The 22,107-nt window shown below is 59.6% G+C and overlaps 1 protein-coding gene across 2 annotated transcripts; it reads right to left on the bottom strand.

Annotated features, from left to right (window-relative positions):
• Positions 1–831: 831 nt before the first annotated feature.
• Positions 832–21,121, bottom strand: TINCR (TINCR ubiquitin domain containing). 2 transcript variants are annotated; one of them, XM_072787689.1, is made up of 3 exons: positions 20,557–21,121; positions 17,752–17,865; positions 832–1,181 (listed from the first exon to the last, which is right to left on the bottom strand). In XM_072787689.1, exons 1-2 carry the CDS (start codon positions 20,814–20,816, stop codon positions 17,862–17,864), a joined length of 264 nt encoding a protein of 87 aa, XP_072643790.1. In that variant the 5' UTR covers positions 20,817–21,121; the 3' UTR covers positions 832–1,181; positions 17,752–17,861. The 2 variants fall into 2 exon arrangements, with proteins under 2 accessions (XP_072643790.1, XP_072643789.1); XM_072787688.1 differs by lacking the exon at positions 832–1,181 and adding an exon at positions 14,172–16,909 and having other exon boundaries at positions 20,557–21,117.
• Between the last annotated feature and the right edge of the window lie 986 nt (positions 21,122–22,107).

Here is a 22,107-nt window from a genome sequence, read left to right as displayed (position 1 = left end):
GGGAGGGGGCATCGTTAGGTCGGGCAGGACTCCAGGGCTGGTTCCTCCAAAGGGGAACTGTGTCACCAGCAGAGGGAACAGCACATGCAAAGAAGAGACAGATGCCCCTCGGCTCGTGGGCAGGGCTTGTGAAGCGGGCCGTGGACGGGAGGCGAGGGCCCTGGACAAGGAGTGGGTTTGAGGGGAAGTTGCTGCGCCCAGACTGGGTCCCGCTGGAGTCTCCAGGGGGATGGGCAGGAATCGGTCCAAGGAAGGGACAGGGAGACACAGGACACGAGGGGGCCAGAGACATGGGAGGGAAGCCAGGGGGGAGGAGACCTGGGCCTGGCCAACCATCCCTTCCCCCCACCGAGACCATCAGACTGAGAACTAAGGCCCTGCCTCCAGCCTGGGCTCTGACCAGTGACCCCTCTGTCCCTTCCTCTTGTTGGACACCTGCTGGGGCCCCGAGGACCACGGAGGGAGACCCCCCTCAGCTGTTGATCCACAGCCTCCACGTGCTCGCTGTGAAATGGGAACATTTCATCCGTTCCAGAGGCAGTGGGGAAGCACCAAGGGCGAGGTGACCACAGCGAGAAGCTATCGTGTCCCCTGCACGGTGACTAGCATGGCCTCCTGGCCCCTGCACCATTTATCCATCCACCCATCCATCCGTCCATCCATCCATCCAACAAAGAATTCTTGAGTGCCCAGGTGCTGAGGATACAGCCGTAAACAAAACAATCACAGCTCCTCTCTCCTCGAGGAGCTGATATTTAAGGAGCAGGAGACCGAGAATAACACACCAACGCCTACTCTAATTTCAGGAAGCAGGATGAATTATAAGGCAGGGAAACGGGAACACAATGGCTTGGTGAAGATGCCTGGTAGCTGGGGTAATCAGGGAAGGCTTCCCTGAGGAGGTGACACATGAGCTGAGACAGTGCAAAGAGGCATCAGCTCGGCCAAGATGTTGGGGAAAGCACTCCAGGCTGGGGGAAACAGCAAATGCAAAGGCCCTGAGGCAGGACCAAGTTGGGAGTTTCAAAAATCAGCACTTTTTTGCCAAACCGTGGGCCAGGCTCTACTTTTGCCTTATTTGCCTTGTTTGCTTTCTCTCCGACGGTCATCTTCACAAAGATGGAAGCTTCCTTCTTTCTGGCTGGCCTCTTAGTTCCCCACGTTGGCCTCCAGTACACAGCCTGGAACACAGTACACACTCACGAGTGATTTTGAATTAGTGAATGGATGATTGAACGAACGAACGAGTGAACAGGCATCGTTCCCATCCGAAGGGCCAGGTAGGAAGGCAATCAGAGGCTCCGGCCACTCCAAGAGGCCCCTCCAGGAGGTCAGAGCTGAGAGATGTGGGGTCAGGGCCTCCCTTGATTACTGCGATTCTAATTAACTCCTGGGCCGAGAGGGCTGCCCCGCTCGGAGGAATTATAGATAAGTTTGCATCCAAGTGTTTGAGCAGCGGCTCTAAGGGGGCGGGCAGCGGCTCCCCCCTCTCCCCCCACCAGCCAGCTGGCCTGGGAGGCGGGTGCCGAAAGAGGTCATTTGCATAGGCAGGTAATTGGTTTTGCAAATAAATCTGGTTCTTGAAATTTGTAGATTAGCAATAATACGTCTCCAGATGAGAGAAAAAGGTCACGGATGAATAAAACAACAATTAAACTTTCGGGAGATTATTAAACTAAACAGAAACCGGGCACGGGACGGCCAGGGGAATATGGAGCGAGGCGGGGAATGTGGGGAGGGTCTGGAGGGGGGGTGCAGCCTCGGGGAGCCAGCGGGTGTCCTCACCTTGCTGCCTCGCGGGAGCGCCTTCTGTATGCCAGGCTCTGTGCACAGTGGGGCGTTCTGTGCCATATGCCCAGGACAGCGCTTAGGCTCCCAAATCTCTATAGAACACGGAGGCGTGGAGAGGGAGAGGAAGATGCCCATGGGCCCCCCACTGACCCTCAAGGCAGGATTCGAACCCAAGACCGTTAGCTTTGCACTGTCCGGGGTGGCAGGGAGCCTCATCTAAGAACGGGGGGGAAGCAAGGATGGAACTGTTGGTCCTGGGTGTTACCAAGACCATTCATTCCTTCCCCACACTAGGCTTCATCATTCCGTGCCCCCAAAACTGGGGCTAGGAGCCCTTCGGGTGTGGTTTTCTTTTTTTTTTTTAATATTTAATTTATTTATTCATGAGAGACCCACAGAGAGAGGCAGAGACACAGGCAGAGGGAGAAGCAGGCTCCCTGCGGGGAGCCCGTTGTAGGACTCGATCCCAGGACCCCGGGATCACTCCCTGAGCCGAAGGCAGACATGCAACCATGGAGCCACCCAGGCGTCCCCCTCGGGTGTGGTTTTCAGTTTGCAAAGGTTTTCATACTTGGGTGGCAACTAAATGCGACCTGGCGGCCAGTGGAACCAGGCACCGTGCCCGGCATGATGGTGCCTCTTCCGTCATCCCAGGCTCTTGGCTGCAGGCAACAGAAAGGTGCTCCAGGAGACACACACAGAAACCAAAGTTGATACGTGACTCTCGGGGTAGGGGACAAAGGTGGAGGGGTGGGCAGGTGACACACCCCGATCTTGCCACCCACCAGCATGTGCCCTTGGGTGGAGCACCTTTCCACCAGGACGTCAGGTGCCAGGTCTCTGAAAGGGGACTGGGTGCGCCTGCTTTGTTCCCTCAGCGTACTGATTCGGGATATTCCCTGAGCCCCAGCGAGGGCCGGGTGCTGTCCTAGCCCCTGGGAACGCCACTGAGTGAACGACACAGCAGAAACCTCTGCCCTGGTCAAGCTCCCGAGCTCCCGGCCTAGTGAGGAGGCAGACAATGAGCAAACGGATCTCCAGGGCTTTAGGGGCTACAAAGTGCTAGGAAGACCGTGAGGGCAGGGAGGGCTTCAGGAAGGGCCAAGCAGTTGGGTGGGGGGGGTGTTGGAATTTTAAACAGGAAATTCATGGAAGGCCTCTGAGAAGGGGACATTTGAGCAGAGATCTGAAGGAGGAGAAGCGGGGAGCCATGGAGAGGTGTGGAGGAAGAGCATCCCAGGCAGGGGGTGGGGGAACAGGCTGTGCAAAGGCCCTGGGGCAGGACTGAGTCGGGCGTGCCAGAGGAACAGCATGGAGGCTCACGCGGCTGGAGCAGGGTGAGCAAGGGGGAGAGAGGGAGGAGGGGAGAGCAGAGAGGGAGCAGGACTGGGTCATGCAGGCCTCCTTGTGCAGAGATAGAGGGGAAGGGGCACCACCCTGCTAGGATCCCCGAGGCAGTGACCAATGTCCACTCCTCCTTCCCGGCCCAGTGAGTGGCAGAGGCTGTGGGCTGGCCCTTGATATTCACTCTCCGCTTTCTCCTGTACAAACAGAACCAGCCCCCCTCGCGGCTCAGTGTGACCATGTGGCTACACAGCGGACAACAGGGTGTGCGCATAAATCATCCATGTAACCTCCAGGTTGTAACCTCAGAACATAAGGACAGACCCTCCTTTCCCCCCTTCTCCCTCCCTCCCCGCCCCTCATCTGGGAGGTGGTCGTGATGGCAGGCGCTGGAGCAGCCAGGATGGGCCGCAGATGGAAGTTCAGCAGAGGAGGTGGAGCCACGGGGGACAGAAGTCTGGTCCCTGGTGACTGTGAGGCCACCCCTGCAGCCTGGGGATGATGCCGGGACAGTGAGGACAGGAGCCATGGAACTTCTCTTTCCTGTAAGCCATCGTCTTCCGGATTCACGGACACGGTCCTAGACTCACGGCAACGTAGATCTCAAATGACCAAGTTTTGAGCACGGCCACTGCCCACTTTGCGAGGCCCAGACTGGCCCCCTCTCCTGCTAACAAGCCTGGGAGGCCAACACCCCCTCCGGAGGTGCCCTCCGGAGCCTCTGCCCTGCATTTCCCAGCCTGCTGCAACCAAGCTGGACGGTGCCACACGCGCCCCCATGTGGCCGCGGGGAAAGCGTCCCTCCAGGCTCTCCCGGAGAAATCCTGCCAGGGCGGGCGGGAGGTGGGGGGCGCCCACTGCTTCCCCCAAAAGACTTGGTTCGAGTCTCGGATGTTTTCATGAGCGCGGTCTCTCCTACAGCCTCTTTACCTTCGTCTCTCCCTCCATCTCCCTTCCAAATTTTGGCAGCTCCGCGAGGGCCCAGCCAGGCCCTTTCAAGCTGCGCGCCCTGCGTGTCTGCAGATTCCAACAGGCGTGGGGAGGGGACCAGAGAGGGCGAGCGCCCCGGCCGCGGCACACAGCGAGGTCGTGCTCTGCAGAGGAAGCTGCTGGGCGGGGGGCGCCCCCCCCCCCGGGAAATCCCGGCGCGGCGCGGGGTCAGGTCGTCCCCTGCTTCACTCCACAAACTCGGAAGGATGGCTGAGCGCCCGTCCTTCTCCCAAAGCGCACTCTCCCCTCCCTCCGAGAGCTCACGGGCTGGCGTCCCCGAGCTGGGCTGGGCGTCGGGCTTCCCGGGGCGGGGGGGGGGGGGGGGATGCGCAAGCGGACACGGGCAAGGCGACGGGGACGAGGCCCGGGCCCCACGCGGAGGGAACGGCACGGGCCGAGCCGCGGCGGGGGGTGCGGCGGGTGCGCACCGAAGAAGTCGGGGAGGTCCTGGGAGCCCAGGGCAATGGGGAGCCCGGGAAGGACTTGGGGCGGGGGTGGGGGGCCGGGACCGGCAGTGCGTCCCCGCGCGTCCCCTGCGGCCTCGCTGCGCCCGCGCGCGAGCGGGGAGGGGCGCGGGGAGGGGGTACCTGGCAGCCAAAAGCCCGGCAGCTAATGAGCCCGGTGCGGCGCGCGCTATTTTTAGCAGCAGCTCCTCGGGACGCCTAATCGCTCCGGCCGGCTCCCGCCAGGCTGCCATGGAAACGCTGCCACCGCCGGGCCGCCCGCCCCTCCTCCCCTGCGTGCAGCCTCGGCCTCTCGCCTCTGGAACCGGGCCGGCCCCAGTGATCCCAGCCACTCGCTGAGCACCTACTGTATGCCTTTGCATGCGTTGCTGGTAGTCCTTTAATCCAGGGGCGTCTGACGCAGGCCGTCTTGGCTGCAGAGAGGCTAGCCGGTCTGCCCAAAGTCCCCGGCTCGCAGGCGGTAGAGCGAGGATTTGAACCCAGAGCAGCTGGCTACGGATTCCGAGCACTAACCCCACCCCAGCCCACCCCACCGTGTATATATTGAAATTGGGATCTGGAGGGTTTGTGTGTATCCGCCCTGGAAGGCATCACAGGATGGTGGCCTCTGAGGTTTATTACCCCCCCACCTTGCATTACAGGATCCCCGAGGTGAGACGCTGCTCTCCCACAAGGGGACCAACGGGGACATCGATGCCCCGCCAGGAGCAGCGCGAATTGGGTCGCTGATCCCTGAGAGCTATGGTGGGGGGCCCTGGGTGGGTGACACGGGGGCGCCCGCCGGCAGCTGCTACCCACGGCTCTGTCAGGCCTGGTGCTCAGGCAGGTGGACAAGCTGGGAGCCACGCAGGAGGCATGGGAGCTGGGGAGGGAAGAACAAAGCCCCACCAGGGCCAAGAGGTGCGGAGGGCACGCGGGGGTCACACTGGGCGACAACATGCGCCTGGCTCCTCCTCGCCTGTTTCCCCATCTGTAAAATGGGCTTGTCACAGTTCCCCCTCCCAGGGGCTGTTGGACCATTGGAACTTCCATTCGAGTCCTACCGGTGCAGGGGGTTCCGGGGAGCACCTGTCTGCCCGCCCTTACCAGTGGATATTTCCTTCTGCATGGATCTTTTTTTTTTTTTTTTTTGCATCGGTTTGAATTTTTGAAAATATGACTTAAAATAGTATTTATCTTGCTGACCGGGCTAGTTGGCACCTGCTCAAGTTCTGTCTTGCCCTAGTCCTGGCCCGGTGATAATCAGGAGGGTCGCTCAGAACTGTGCCTGGTCCCTGGTAAGCACCCAAGGATAGCGGCCAGGAGGGTGGCGAACGTCTCCAGGGAGCCAAACGCTACAGACAGTCCGGAGCGTCCTGTGATCACGATCACGCACCCTTGTTGACACCAGCCCTCCGCGTGGGACCTCAGGCCCTGGTGGGCCCGCCCGGAAGGTGGCCGAAGAACCTGCTCGTCCCAGGTATCTTGATCGACCCCGCTCCGTGGGAGGGAGGGGGGAGCCTCCTGGCTGGCAACCGGTTGGCCTCTTTCCCACCATCCTGCCTGGCAGCCCCGAGTGGGGCTTGTGCCATTAGCGCTGCCTCCAAGGGTGTGTCCTGGGAGGAGGTGCCAAGGGCTGGCTCCCCGGCCTAGGGCTGGGGGTGAGGAGGGGGACACAAAGCCCCAACCCTCACTGACCCCAGGCAGCAGGAAAGGCGGGGGAGGGGAGGCCAAGGTTCCCACGCCCCTCCCCCAGCCTGGCTATAATTAGCCCTGAGATGAATTAAACATGAAGCCGCTGCCGTCTAGGGGTGGCAGCAGCTCTCTGACACTATAATTGGACCCAGGCAGCAGACCGAGGGGGGGCTGATGTGTGTGTGGGGGGGTGGTAGCGGGGGAACAGCACGCGGGGCATGCATGGCATCTGCGTGTCCGCGGCTGGTGCATGCGTGTGTCTACGTGTGTGTGTGTGTGTGTGTGTGTGTGTGTGTCCTGGGGAGCAGCCTTGGCCCTTGGGCTTGGAGAAGGGGGAGGCTCAGCAGACCCAGCTGAAGGGGCAAAGCGGGCAGGGCCGGGTCAGCAAAGCTGCCGACCGCGTGGCACCTTCCTGGGAACCCCTGGCTCTGGTGGCAGCTGACACGCCTGAGTTTTCCACCATCATGACTTCGGGTAGCCGCTCACCCCTTCCTGAGCCTGCGAAGCTCCCCAGGACAGCGCTGGGGGTGGCGGCGAGGAGAGGTGCCCGGGTGGGGTGCTGTGCGGGGGGTGAGAGGGAGGACCTAAGCCTCCCCACCTGCGCTGTGGACCCCTGGCCGCCAGAGCAAGCCCGGGGGATTGGCGGGCCCTCCCTCAGGGGTCACCTTGCCTCCCCCTGCACCAGCGAAATTAGTTCCCTTGACCCCAGGAATTGGTGACATCTCCCCACCAGCCTGGTGACAAGCAACATGCAGAAGGGAGGTGGCGAGGCAGCAGGACAGGGGTGGGGAGGGGGCCTAGGTCTCCCCGGTGGACACGCCCACCCTGCCCCCCCTGCCCCCCCCCCCCGCCCTGTCCCACCCCTGCCGGCCCTGCAGGGAACCTCACCCTTCCAGATCCACCACCCCGTCCAACGGCGGGACTGTCCCCAGCTCCACCCCCAGGACCAGCCCTGTGACCTCAGCGAGGCCAATTTCCCCATCAGTGCCTCAGTGTCCCCATCTACACCATGGGGAGGGGCAGCCGACCAGGGAGGCAGGCGTGTCATGACACACCCGACCGGGTTGAGCCTGGGCTCTGTGCCCGTCCCCCCCCCCCCATATGTGACTCAGACAGGTCGCGGGTTCTCTCCCATCCCGTCTCCTCCGTGTAAGACGGGAAGACCCTCTGCTCCACCAGCCTTGTCTGCAGCCGGTCTGGGTGTGAGGACAACTACCCTCCCTGAGAAAAACTGATATAGGATCAGCTATCAAGGGGCGCCCCGGGGACTCAGTGGGTTAAGCGTCTGCCTTTGGCTCAGGTCATGATCCTGGGGTCCTGGGATCCAGCCCCATAGGGCTCCCTGCTCAGCGGGGAATCTGCTTCTCCCTTTCCCTCCCCCCAACTCGTGCTCTCTCTCAAATGAATAAATGAAATCTTAAAAAAAAAAAAAAAATCCGCCATCAATTTGCAGAGATTTTAGAGCAGAAGGATGTTTCCTTCACAAGTCTCCTCTAGCTCCCCAGGGACTCCCAAGGGCCCCCCCCCTCCGCCCCCATTACTGATAGCCTACCCCCTCTGGAGACCCAGCCCTGGAGGGGATCCCAGGCTGGGGGAGCCAGAACCAGAGGCACGCTTGCACCCCGAGTGGTAAGGCTGGGCGGGAGAAGACCGGGTGCCCACAGTGGAGTGGGTGAAGCCTCAGTGTGGGGCTCCCAAAGCCTCCTGCAGACACCTACCCTGAGTTTTGAAGACCAAGGAGGATTCACGCGCGGGAAAGAGAGGCATTCCGGGTGCAGCAGATGGCCGAGGCAAATGCTCGGAGGCAGAAAGTTAAAAAAAAAAAATTAAAATCAAAATTCAAAAAAAAAAAAATCACAAATTCTGGTCTCATCTGGAGCCCAAAGTGGCTCCCCTGGAAGAAGCAGCCTGCCCAGGCTTTGCAGGATGAGCTCTCAAGTCAGAACCCACCCTGATGTCCACGGTGGGGCTCAAGAACACAGACCCTAGAGTCAGATAAGCACCTGCAAAGTGAGGGTAATGATAGCTTGCACCCCCAGAGCTACTGTGGGGAAGAGATGAGTGAAGAGAAGTGTGTAAACACTCAGCACATACTCAAGTACTCACAGGGTGGCTGCTGTTACTATGGTTCCAAACAGGACCACGCAGATCATTTTTCAACAGTTAGACATTCATTTCAATGTGTATCCTCCCAAATATATACCATCTACATCGCTCAAAAAAACTTATATCTGGGTTTTCATGGTAGGACACGAAGGTGCATTTTTAAAATAAATATATTTTGTTGGGCAAGGACGGGGAGGAGTTGTAGAGAAAAAGTGATGAAGCGGAGGAGGGGAGCCTGGAGTCGGAACGGCTCGGCTAATAGATTCCTCAGCCCGCTCCTGGGCCCGTAATTAATCCTGAGGGGCTCATTAAGTTCCGGCTTCTGCTCCAGCCACTCAGCGGCCTCCCTCCCGGTCTTCCCTCAGCCCCCAGGGAGGCCCAGCCTGGCCTGCCCCTGCCAGGCCCTCCCTCCTGCGGTGCTGCTGGGCCCCCAGATCCCTGGGCTTAATCATGGAGAATTAAGGTCTAATCAGAAGCTTTTACTGCTGGGAGGGGAGGCTGTGCGGAGGAATGGCCTCCCAGGTGCTGCAGGGCCCGGAATAGGGTGAGGCGGGTGAGGCAGGGTGGAGCAGGGTCAGGGTCTGTCCATACTTCGGGTGAGGCAGGGTGGAGCAGGGTCAGGGTCTGTCCATACTTCACACTTTGATACTTTGTTCACTGTGGATGTTTTTGCATTTATTGTATTTTTTTTTAAAGATGTCATTTATTTATTTGAGAGAGAGAATGAGCTTGAGCAGGGGTGGGGGAGGGGATGGGGGTGAGATGGAGGGAGACGCATCCTCGTGGTGTGGGGGACTGGGCTGGAACTCAGGACCCCAAGATCATGACCTGAGCTGAAGGCAGACGCTTAACCCACTGAGCCACTCAGGTGCATTCACTGTATTTTTAAAATGTGGTATTCAACTAATATTACACTTAGGACTGATTTTATAGATGGGGAACAGGCCCAGAAGGGCAAGTCATTGACCTCAGGTCGCTTGGCTGAGAGAAGGCAGAGGCAGGATTTGAACCCTTGATGGCCTTCCAGGGCCCCACCTCCCTTGGGGTGAAAGCCCAAACCCTCCCTGCGGCCCCCAGGGCTCCCGCAGGACCTGTGCCCAAGGGCAGTGGGATCAAAGGCCAAGGAGGGAGGGGACCCACTGGCGTGCTCACGGCCGCCCTCTGGTGGCTGCGGGGACGGGAGACGAGGGGTGGGAGATGGGGGTGCCAGGGAGGGGGCTGCGCAGGCCCAGCGGGGCTGGACCCCGTACCTGATGCTGTGCTGTCCAACATGCGAGCCTCTGGCACCGGAAATGTGCCTAGTTCACGCGGACCTGCTCTGCAAGTATAAAACACATCGGGGTCTGAAGACGAGGTAGGATAGGGCACCCGGGTGGGTGGCTCATCAGCCACCAGCTCAGGTCAGGATCTTGGGGTCCAAGAATCGAGACCCGCAGCGGCCTCCCTGCTCAGCGGGGACCCTGCTTCTCCCTCTGCCTCTGATGTTCCCCCTACTTGTGCTCTCTTGCTGTGTCTCTCTCAAATAAATAAATAAAATCCTTAAAAAAAAAAACAACCTTGGTATTAAAAAGAGAATGTTAAGATAGCTCCTTAGCAGTTTTTTATATTGGTTGCATGATAAAGTGATTTTTGGGGGGGTGCCTGGGTGGCTCAGTGGTTGTGTCTGCCTTCAGCTCAGGGTGTGATGCCAGGGTCCTGGGATCGAGTCCTGCATCGGGCTCCCTGCATGGGGCCTGCTTCTCCCTCTGCCTGTGTCCCTGGCTCTCTCTCTGTGTGTGTCTCTCATGAATAAATAAATAAAATCTTTAAAAAAATAAAAATTAAAAAAAAATAAAAATTAAAATAAATAAATAGAACATATTACAATTAATTTCACCTGTTTCTTTTTATTTTATTTTTTTTTTTCTTGCAGCTACCAGGAAGTTTTAAAATTACACGTGTGGCTTCTGTAACCTTTCCGCCAGACAACGCTAGGTACTTAAGTTATCACTCACTGCCCACGAGGGGACGCTATGCCCCTGCGATGGGGTCTGAGGATCATGAATCTAAAGGAAGTAGTAGTTCAGGCACTTGCTCCTTTGTGGTTGTTGCTGGCTTGGATCAGCTCTTAGGACTCTTAGACCTGTGTTTGCCATCTACTATCGCTCACCCGCTAAGGGACACAGAGCCACCCGTGGGTGAGGAGTCTGCCTCATTTGATTTGGCCAGGGTGGGCAGGGGGTGAGGGGGGAGGAATTAGGCCTCCAGAGGGAACTCGCAGATTGTGCAGCATTTATTGTATTGACGCATTTATGCGTCACGCTCGTTTAATCTAAGGTGATTTCTGCAACGAATTCATCCAACAGACGAGGATTTTTTTTCCTGTTCCCAAATGAGAACACGGAGGCTCAGAGAAGGAAATTGAGCTGCCCAAGAGAGCCCAGCAACTAGAGTCCCCCTGGCTCCAGTGCCTTCTGGGCCTGTCCCCCAAGCGAGCTGCCTCTCAACCTCTTGGGAACTCTTGAGAAGTGTTGAGCAGACATGGCAGCGAGGACACTCTATCGGGCCAGCTCAGCGGGGCGGTCAATAATTAATTCTGAATTTTCCCCATTTATCACAGTGGCAGGAGCCGGAGTGTGCGGAATCCTAATCCCAAACCTCCGTGCCCCTTGGCCACCTGGAGCTGAACACAGTGGTGATAGAGCAACTAGGGTAGCCCCCCGCCCCGAGTCCAGGAAGGGAGGGTGTTCCTGGTTCCCCACTCCCTTGCACTGGGTTATTAAATGCTGCGGGATTCAGCAGTGGCCATCCCAGCCTTCAGTGCCCACAGGCTGGTGGGAAAAATACACATTGAATAAATAAGAATATAAATAATTAATGCCACAAAGGAAGAGAACGGGATGGTGTGAGAATACAAAACTGGGGGACATGACTTGTTTAGGGCCTCCTCAAGGACGTGCCATCGAACACGCAAATCAGAAGACGAAAAGCGAGGACGGAACATGGTGCTGTATACGGAGAGACAGCACATGCAAAGGCCCAGCGGCTAGGAAGAGTTTCTCCCATGAGGGACCCAGCAAAAGGTTGCATGGGTCTGGAGCTCAGAGTGCTCGTGTGAGGTCAGTGCCAAGTCAGGAGCCCTCAGAGCCAGGCCTGGAGCCCTCATGGGGAGGCCAGCAGCCTTCAGCGGATACCAGGAGCCATCAGGGGAAGAGACAGACGCGTTTCCCTAATGTTCTGGTGGACAGCAGTAAGGCTGCTTCCACCTCAGGTGAGTCAGATGGCAGGCTCTGCGAGATTCTTTTGTTCTGTTTCTTCTTACAACCCCCCCTTTTTTTCCCTTGGAGGCTTCTTTCAAACCCATTTGAAAGTGCAGGGATGAGTCAGGGTTGCTCTGCCAACAGATAGTCCACACCAGGCGAGCAGCTCCTGGCCCAGCCACCCGACACCCCTGCATCCTTGGACAGCTGGGAAAACGGAGGTGCACAGGAGGTCAAGGATCCCCCAAGGGGGTGCAGCGGAGGAGGACCGTGGGCCTAGCCCGGAGGGGGGCAGCCTCCCACCCCATAGCTCTCATGTCCTCTGCGGAGCCTCCAGCCTCCTGAGGGTCAGCAGGTGGGTGTCCTGGTCACCACGCTGTCCCCAGCGCCCTGCAGGTTGCAAGTGTTTGGCCAACAATTGTTATTCATCCTTCCTGTAGCTCTTGATAAAGCCCCAGAGGTCATGCTCTGGGCATGAAAGAGGGTCCCTCTTTGATAGGGGACAGGAGAGAGAGATATACAGGGATGTGGAAGGAGAGAGAGAGAGACAGAAAGAGATACATGGCCAGAGATATGGAGAGAAACAGAGACAGAGAGACACAGCTGGAGACAACCAGAGAGACCCAGACAGAGATACTGGAGGGATGGGATCCCTGGGTGGCGCAGCGGTTTAGTGCCTGCCTTTGGCCCAGGGTGCGGTCCTGGAGACCCGGGATCGAATCCCACGTCAGATTCCCGGTGCATGGAGCCTGCTTCTCCCTCTGCCTGTGTCTCTGCCTCTCTCTCTCTCTCTCTCTCTCTCTCTCTCTCTCTCTGCGACTATCATTAAAAAAAAAAAAAAAAAAGAGAGAGAGAGATACTGGAGGGAGGCAGAGACCAAGAGACAGAGAGGAAAAGCAGCGAACTGAGTGAGACGCAGAGTTGGAGAGACAGAGAGAGAGAGAGTGTGTGTGTGTTTGTGTGTGTCTGTGTGTGTGTGCGCCGTGTCAGGGCCACCACTACCTGAATAGGAGTCTTTGTGTGAGTTACAAAACGTTTCCCCTCAGCTGGGTGCTTTGGTGCAGTCAACAACCCGCCCCACTGTCTGTGGCAGCTGGAGGCAGGGTCCGTGTGGGTATCTCCAGCAGCCAGCACCCGGGCGCCAGGCACACAGAGGGCAGTGTGCCCAGTGATCAAAGGAGCAGAGTCCGAGGATGCCGAGACCCTGCTTGGAGTCACGGAGGGCGGGTGGGGGCAGAAGAGGAGTGACTCTGAGGGGCTCTAGGCACTGGCGGTTTCTGGCTGAGCCTCGGATGCCTCCTCTGGGAACCACCTAGATTTACTTGCTGACGTGGAAACAGGGGCAGAAGGAAATGTGGATAAGATGTTCGTGTAACGGGCCCACTGACAGGTAGTCCAGGCGGGCAGGGTGGAATGTTCCTCCGGGAAGCTCCTTTTTATTTTTATTTTTTTTTAAGATTTTACTTATTTATTCATGAGAGACACACAGAGAGAGGCAGAGACACAGGCAGAGGGAGAAGCAGGCTCCATGCAGGGAGCCCCATGCGGGACTCGATCCCGGGTCTCAGGATCACGCCCTGGGCTGAAGGCGGCGCTAAACCCCTGAGCCCCCCAGGCTGCCATCCGGGAAGCTCCCACCTGTCTTGGTGTCAAAGCCTCGCTGGTTGGAAGAGCCACCTTGGTTTGACAGTAGCAAGGCCTGTGGTAGCCTGTGTCTTTAGCCTATGAGGACCCTTTGGGAACCTCCCCCCGGCCCCCAAAGTACATAATCAGCTGCCCCCCACCCCGACCCCGGCGCAGCAGTGCTCCTTGTGCCCACCATTGTCGTGTCCCTGTGCTTCAATAAAGCCATCATTTCGGGGGCACCTAGGTGGCTCAGGCCGTGACCCCGGGGTCCTAGGATTGAGTCTCCCATCAGGCTCCCCACAGGGAGCCTGCTTCTCCCTCTGCCTGTCTCTCTGCCTCTCTCTGGGTCTCTCATGAATAAATAAATAAAATCTTTAAAAAAACAACCCACAACACCATTTTGCACTGAAGATGTCTCAAGAACTCTTTCTTGGCCTGGGCCGTTGGCTCCAGACCCCACAGAACCTCACCTGTATTCCCCAACGACATCACCTGGCCACCCAGGAGCCACCCCCACCCCCAGGACTCTGGGAGCTCAGGCCAGGTGGGCGGTGAGGCGGGAGGCGGGAGGCAGGAGGCGGCCTCTCCCCAGGACGCCTTGGGCCCCAGCGAGAGCTGGTGGCTGCCAAGTCTCACTCGAAACTCCTTGCAGCCCAGACTTGCTCCCGGGGTGGAGCCAGGAGCCCCAGTGAGAGAGAGGCCGGGTGTGGGTGGGGGTGTGGGTGGGGGCGGGCTGCCCCTTTGTTCAGGGCCCAGGGAGGGGAGGGTCCGGTTGGGGTCAGCCAGAACCTGAGTCCAGAGACAAGGTATCGCTGCAGGAGCTCAGAGCTTGCACAAAGTCCTGGAGGGTGGGTGGGAGGGAGCGAGGGGAGGCCCAAAGTCGCGCTCCCCTGGGCAGGGCGAGGACCCAAGGCCCAAGTTAGGGAGCTTGAACTGATTTCGTGTTGAGACACTTCATCTTTTATTCATATGCACTCAAAGATGGCCCTTCTATACCTGGTCCCAACCGGGTGGTGACGTGACCCGGGGGTCCCAGGCAAGACTCACCAGGCTGGCAGGACCTACACCCTTCCCAGTTCCCTGCGTCAGGCCCGAGCCAGCGGGACGGGAAGCCCCAGGACCGCAGAGCCCACAGGGAGGGGGTCGCTAGTGCTGGGGCCTTGAAGATCTAGGAGTGTGCCATGTGGAAAAGACCGGGAAGGGCATTGTGGGTAGAGAAGTGCATATGCCAAGGTCCGGAGGGGTGTCATAACCAGCTCAGTGGGCAGGGATGCTGCGGCCCTCAAGCACCCGAGGCTGGACCATGGAGAGATCTCGGGTAGCCGAAAACCAGAGGGAAGCAGAGCCTCCTCTTGGAGGATCAGAAATGACTGCACAAAGAAGGGGGGCATTGCAGCTGGGCTTTGCAGGATGAATAGGAGTTTGCCAAACAGAGAAGGTAGGGCATGCGAACTGGCGGTGGCCAGAAGTCAAAGAGCATGCTGATGGGAGAAGCACCAGAAAGGAGGATGGGGGGAGCCCAGTCCCGCACGGTCAGATCTCTCCAGATCCAAGCTCGGGGCAGCCTGCTACTTGAGGCTAAAAAACTCCAGGATGGTTTCCCGGGGGCTCTGACAAGCCCTGCCAGGCCCGGAGCCCCAGCCCCCAAATCAAAGTCCCGACTGCTCTGGCCACTGTCCTCTCTCCTTTTTGGGTCACAGGCTCTGTCCACTTTGCTCCCCTGGTGGGGACACCACTTTCTACCTGTGGCTCTGAGACCTCAGGCCAGACCTGCGCCTCCCTGTATCTCATCCGGAAAATGGGAGCACTGCGTGTGCGAGCTACTTTTGTCACTTTTTGCGGCTTTTTGCATTCGCCTCGGGACTAGGAGGCCTCCTGGGAACCAGGGAAGGAAGAAAAGCAGTGAAAGGAATAAAGGGAAGGAGGGGGAGGGAAATGGAAGGGAGGAGGGGGAAGGAGAGGCTGTGCCCTCCTCCTCCAGGCCGAGGCAGACAGCGACCGACAGGTCCAACATTATTATTTCAGAACACGCCTGGGCTGTCGTGGCTTAAGAAATGGGTGGTGATTTGCATGTGATTTGCATATTGTTTGTTAAATGTCAAAATGGCCTGAAAGGCTTCCCCTGCCCCCCATCCCCTGCCCCCACCCTCAGTCAGGAAGCAGGAACCCCTCCCCTTCCTCTATCGGGGACCCCCGCGTGGGCTGAGACCCCTCAGTTCAGGGGCTGTTGGGGCAGCAGCCCAGGGAAGGCTGACCTTGGACACCCCATCTGTAAAATGGGCCAGAATCCCAGCCACCACGGGGCAGTTATCACTCAAGCCCAAGCCTGCAGAGGGGCAGGAGGCGGCCCAGGGTCTGGCCTTGGTAGGGACAGAGGAATGGAGCGGGGTGACCATCAAGAGACCCAAACCAGGCAGGAGGAGGGGTCGGGGCTCCTTTCCCCTTTGCATGCCCTGCAAGCAGCTGAGGCCTCAGTTTACCTGCTACAAAAGAGGGAGTTGGAGGCCCTGCTCTAGGGGGAGCCCCAAGGAACGGGGCACTGGGGTCTCTGGTACCTGGTCTTGGACTGCCCACCAGGCAGTCGGAGGGACAGGCGGAGCCTGGGTCCCCCACACTGCACCTCTGGCACCCCAAGGTCCCCGGGGCGTGTAGTCAATCTGTCACCCACCCGTCCACGCTCGGGGCCCTGCGGCCACCACTATTCTTAATTAAAACATTATTTCTTCACAGGCCCCCTGAGGCCCCTGCCTTGAGCCACCCAGCACCTGGACCGTGGACGTGGCCCTTTGGGGAGCCCACATACCCGCGCCTCCCCCAACCACCCCCCTGCTGCCCCGGGGTGGCCCTGTGCAGAGGGCCTGACCACAGGTGGCGCCAGGCAGGGGGCTCACGGGGGCCCAGAGCTCTACCTGGTGGGTCTTGTCCCCAGAGTCCCCACAACACACCGTACAATCACCAGTCACCGCCAGTGCCTCATGGCCTTAGGGACACAGCTCCCCTGGCCCCGCCCACTTACCCAGAGCCCTTCACACCCAACCAGGAGACCCCATGCAGTGGACAAAGCAGCGGGGTTCAGGGGATGAGGACACCGCCAACGGAGTGGGCACAGGCCCACCGTGGGGAGGTGTCTGGGGCTGGGGGCATGCACCGTGTGACGCTGCAGAGCCAGGGGAGGGCTGGGGTCCGTGTCCCCACTGCAGTCATTGGAGATCTCAGCAGTAATTGGCTGCACCCCCACAACCCCTGCCAGCCAAGGCTGTTCACAGTAGAGGGGGCTTGTGAGCCCCAAAGAGGACAAAGCGCTCACTGGCTGGTGAGGAGGGAGTCCCAGAAGACTTCCTGGAGGAGGCTGAATCCCAGGTGAGTCGGAGTGGCACAGAGGAGTGTGAAAGGTGCTTCAGGCCGGGGAGGGGGACACCTCCTGGGCACAGGTGTGGGATGGTGGCGCCGAGCTCGTCTCCTCTGTGTCATACCCTCTGGCTGCGCTGGGGAGCCCTCCGCGATGGCACGCTGGTTCCCACTGCAGACTGGGTGCTCCAGGCCCCGAGGCGGGGAGCCAGGGCTTCGGGGTCACAGAGGCTCCCCGCCCCCCCGGGTCAGCGGCAGGTTGGATCGGAGGCAGCCTCTGGTCAGGCTCTCAGGCCGGTACTTCACCGGACGCCCCGGAGCCCGGCACTTGCGAGGGCAGCAGGGAGGGAATAAAACGCGGTCAACCGGGCCGTGGAGGGGCCGGCTCCTGCGTCCCGGGGCCCTGGGGCCTCCAGGGGGACAGCGAGGCACGAGCTTGGGTTGGCCGATTGGAGCCACGTGGCCACGGCCTCAGGGACAGCAGGCAAAGAGTGCAAGGCAACCAAAGCGGCCAAGCAAAGCCCACTTCCCTTCCCAGGGGTGCAAAGAGGGTAACGGGGCGGGGCGGGGGGAGCGTTGCGCTGCCCAAAGTTGCAGGGCGAGTCAGGGCAATGTCATTCCTGTTGGGGCCACACACGTTAGTCTGAAGGTAACTCAGAAGGTAAGGCCCGTGTCCTAACTCAAGGGGCAGGAATCCCGGAGGAGTGGAGTGGGGTGAGAGTCAACAGAGGTGAGTCTCTTCTATCTCTGGGCCTCAGTTTCCACTCTCTGTGGTCTCTATCATCTGTAAGGTCCCTTCTGCATTAGAAGTCCCAGAGATTTAGGGACGCCCGGGGGTCTCAACAGTTGAGCGGTTGCCTTTGGCTCAGGGCATGACCCCGGGGTCCTGGAATCGAATCCCTTATCGGGCTCTCTCCAGGGAGCCTGCTTCTCCCTCTGCCTGTCTCTGCCTCTCTCTGTGTCTCTCATGAATGAATTGATAAATCTTTAAAAAAAAAAAAAAAAAAAAAAGAGTCCTAGAGACTTAGGGGGCCCTGGCTGGCTCAGTCGGTAGAGCACTCGACTCTGGATCTCAGGGTTGTGAGTTCGAGGCCCATGCTGCATGTAGAGATTACTTAAAAATTAAAAAAAAAAAATCTTACCAAAAAAAAGAAGTACTAGAGACTTACCCAGAGTGAAGGCAGGGGTCCCAGGAGGCACCTCCAGAGGTGACCCCAACCCCAGCCTGCTCCTCAGCCAGCACCCCCAGTCCCCTGGGTCATGGCTCCACCTCCTCCAACTACCTGAAGGACCGGGACACAAAGACACAGGTTACAGGCCAAACACAACCCTCCCCTTGGCGCTCAAAGCCCTGATGGGCTCAGGGTCGGGCCAGTGCCTCACCTCCAGCCCTGCCACCCTCCCGCCCTCACCTCCACGAACCATCCACTGAACCCGAGTTTACTGAGGACACACTATGTGCCCCGCGCTGACCTGGGAACCCAGGAGTGACAGCAGGGAATGCCCTCAGAAATGCCCTCGAAGAGCCTACGGTCTATGGGGTCTACGGGAGGAGATGGGGTGAAAAATGTAATAAAACATCAGGAAGCAGGTTCCTGAGAAGTGCTGGGCCTGAGAAGTGGCCTGAGAAGTGCTTGGAAGAAAGATAAAGCAGGGGTGGGGGTGGGGCACGTTGGCAGGATGCAATTTTAAGCTGGGGGTAGTCCGGTAGTCCTGGGAGATTGCCCTGAGATAGTATCTGAGCAAAGGCCCAGAAAAAAAAAAAGAGCTGAGGGAGGGAGGGAGGGAGGGAGGGAGGGAGGGAGGTGGGTGGAAAGCATTTCCAGACAGATGGAACAGCCAGTGCAAAGGCCCGAGGCAGAACCCCGCCTAGACAGTTGGAAGAACAGTGAGGCGGCTCTATCCTAGTTCCTAGTATCCTGCCATCACTTACTGGGGACTCTGCCCTGGTCCCTGGGCTTCTGTCCCCAACCCTCCCACCCCCAGTCTGTCTGCCCCACAGTGGCCCCCAGAGAGCGCCTGTAAGCTCCCGAGCCCGGTCCTGCCTTCTTCTGCCCACAGCCCAGGGCTCCCAGCTGCCTCAGGGTAAAAACCCAAATCCTCCTTTTGGCCCCCAAGGCCCACCCTCCTCTCCTCCCTCTCTCCCCCTCACTCACTCTGCTCCGGTCACACACCCTTCCTCACTGCCTCTAATACACCAGGCTTGGTCCTGCCCCAGGGCCTTTGCACAGACGGTGCCTTCTGCCCAGACCACTCTTCCCCCACATAACCACTTGGTTCCCTGCCTCACATACAGTAGGACTTTGCTCGAACCGTCACCTTGTCAGTGAAGCTGTCCCTACAACCCTGTTTAAAATGACACCTCTCAGGGCACCCGGGTGGCTCAGTGGTTAGTTAACCATTGGACTCTTGGTTTCAGCTCGGATCATGGTCTTGGGATCTTGGGACTAAGCCCTGCAGCGGGCTCCATGTTCAGTGTGGAGTCCACTTGGGACTCCCATTCCCTCTCCCTCTGCTCCTCCCCACCACCCCACCCCGCGTACACACGCGCTGTACTCTCTCTCTTTCTAAAATAAATGAATAAATCTTAAAAAAAAAAAAAAAGAAAAAAAAAGACAACTCTCAAGGACACCTGGGTGGCTTATATTAAGAGCATCTGCCTTCGGCTCAGGTCAGGGATCCCAGGGTCCTGGGATCCAGCCCAGGCCAGGCTCTCTGCTCAGTGGGGAGCCTGCTTCTCCCCCTCCCTCTGCCCCCTGCTGCTCTCTCTCTCAAAGGAACAAATAAATAGATAGATCTTAAAAAAAAAAAAATGACAACTCTCACCCCACCACTCCCAAATCATCCCTGAGGGCCTGGGGAGGCAGCTCTCCCACCCCACCTCCAGCCCCCAGGACGGGTTTCCGAGGCTTCCACTCTCAACGTCACCTCAAGCTCGCCAGATCAGACCTTAAGGGCTGAGCACAGCGAGTGTGACCCCCAGAAGCTCTGGGGTTACGCATCCTGGCTCGGGTCCAGCCCCTGCCCTACACCTCCAAGGTGGCATCTGCGGCTCTGGGACCGCCCCCTGCCCATCTCCACCAGCTCACTGTCCCTGTGGCCACCTACCGGCCTCCACCACTTCGCAGAGCTCCCCGGGCCTCCCCACGAGCTCTCTGCAGAGCCCTCCTGGGGCAGAGAGGTGTCCCCTCATATGTCACCTCCGCCAGGGCTAGGGGCCTCTCTGGAAAGGTCACACGACCAGGTCAGAGTGCAGGCAACAAGCATCAGGGCAGGACTGTGAGGATGGAAGAGGTGGCGAAGGAGACAGAAGCGACGAAGGGAAGGGAAGGCCAAGAGACTCAGACACAGGGGTCCGTGCACGGAGAAGCCACAGGGACGCCACGGACAGAGATGAAGAGACAGGAAGCGACCGGAAGCGCACCCCTGACAGAGGAAGGCACCGAGACAGGGGGACTGTAGAAGGGATTGGGCAGGTCAGAGGGGGGGGACAGAGCAAGGAAAAGGAATCAGGCAGGGGAGCCCCTGTCCAGGCCTCTCAGCACCTGGCTGTCTCCTGTCAGCTGCTTCCCAGAATAGCCTGAGCTCAGGCCCTGGGGACGCCCTGGTCCACCCTCCTGCCCCCATGTCACCCCATTCCCAGGGCCTCCCACCAGGGACCGCGGGCCCCAAGTGGGCCCCATTCCCACCTCGGACCACACCCTGGACCCCGGGCCAGGTTCCACTCTCCACCCTGGATCCCAGGCGGGCCCTCCTGCCTTCTCCCAGCCGGGGCCCCACTCTTTACCCCGAACCCCAGCGGGGGCCCCACTCCCCACCCCAGACCCCACCCCGGACCCCAGCGGGGCCTTCACCCCAGCCTGCCCTGTTGTCCACCGGGGACCCCAACTGGGCCCCACTCCCCACCTGGGACCCTACCTGGGCCCTGCCGCCTCCCCGCCAGCCCGTCCCCGCCCCGGCCGCGCGGCCCCCACCTGGGGTCGCTGACGAGCAGCAGCACCGAGCCGTCCTGCAGGCGCACGTCGCGCACCGTCTGGTGGTCGTCCAGCCGCCGCGCGTTGTAGTAGAAGGTGCGCTTCCAGGAGCTCACGCCCTGGCCCACGAGCTGCGCGCGCAGGTCGCTGAGCGTGTCCCGCGGCCGCACGGTGAGCGGCAGCAGCAGCGCCTCGTCCGCCAGGTGCACCTTGATGTGGTAGCGCTTCCAGCGCGACAGGCCCCGCCGCAGCCCCTCCATGGCCCCGCGGCCCTGCCTCCGCGCCCGGCCCGGCCCTCCCTCCCTCCCCGGCTCCCCAGGCCGGCGGGCGGGGACCCCGGAGGGCGGGACGCGGCGGAGCCTCCCCTCCTGCGCCGGGGAAGGACGCGACGGGTCGGGATAGGGACGCGCGGTGCAGCGGCTGGTGGGAAGGGCCGGGCGGGCGAGGCGGAAGGGAGGAGACTGGCGCGCTATTTTAGAGCGAGATGAGGCCCAGGGGCGGCCTCTCCCGGGAGGTGGCGTTTGGACCGAGTGAAGGACGCCGAGTGCGTGCGCCAGCCCCAGCCCCAGCCCCGGAACAGAACTGCAGGCCAGCGGGCGCGGCCAGTGCAAAGGCCCCGGGGCAGGCCCCCCGCCAGGCCTGCTGGAGGCCGGTGGCCCCGTGAGAGGGAGCAGGGGAGGGCGGGAGGTTACAAAGGCAGGTTGGAGGCAGGGAGAGAGACGCGAGCTTTCACCCCGAGGGAGGTGGGAGCCCTCCAAGGCTATGGGCAGAGGAGGGAAGCGGCTGAAGTTTATATTTGTTGCTCCTTATTTCCTTCAGGACACATTCAGCAAGCACCTGCTCTGTGGCTGCGCCCGGCTGGGCAGTGCTGTGCACCAGAGAAATGTCAGTCTAAGGCCACGCCCTCACGGGAGTCCTAGTTGGGGAGGTCAGGTCCGAGAGCAGGACAGGGACACTCCCAGCCTTACGTGGTCAAGGCTTGAGAAGTAGGAGATCCCGGGCTGGGAAAGGCCAGTAGGTGGGGATGGCTTCCCAGATGGGTGGGCACTGGAGCTTGGGTTTGGCAGATGAGTAGGAGTTCAACACTCCCACCAAGGAGGCACCTGCCCACAATCACCAGCTCAGCTCAGAGTGTGCCTAATGGGGAAAAGCAGGAATCAAGACTTACAAGTAGCAGCCACGGGAGGTTGTGATCAGGGGATCTCCTTCCACCCAATTCCTTGCTTGTCCTCTCCCACCCTTTCTTGGGCCCAGCCAGCCTCTCCAGTCACACTTACCCAAGAAGCCTTCCCTGATTGCTGCCTGTTCCTACTCACTGTCATACCTGCCAGAACAGGACTGACCAGTTCTGTGTATCTAGGATTCTTGCTTGACCTCAACGACCCTAAGTCTGTACTTAAAAGCCACTGGGCCCACTGGGAAGTCCTCCTCCTCCTCCTCCTCCTGCTCCAGCACTGGCCAGGAGGGTAGAACAGAGGGAGGGAGGGAGGCCAGAGCAGGACGAGAGAGTGGCTCCAATCCTGACCCCGACCCTTGACAGTCCCTGATGAA

Source organism: Canis lupus, chromosome 19, assembly GCF_048164855.1.
Source record: "Canis lupus baileyi chromosome 19, mCanLup2.hap1, whole genome shotgun sequence".
In the NCBI taxonomy this organism is placed as follows: domain Eukaryota; kingdom Metazoa; phylum Chordata; class Mammalia; order Carnivora; family Canidae; genus Canis; species Canis lupus.
The sequence above is the reverse complement of the archived record's forward strand: the minus strand, read 5'-3'. Positions and strand labels throughout refer to the sequence as shown.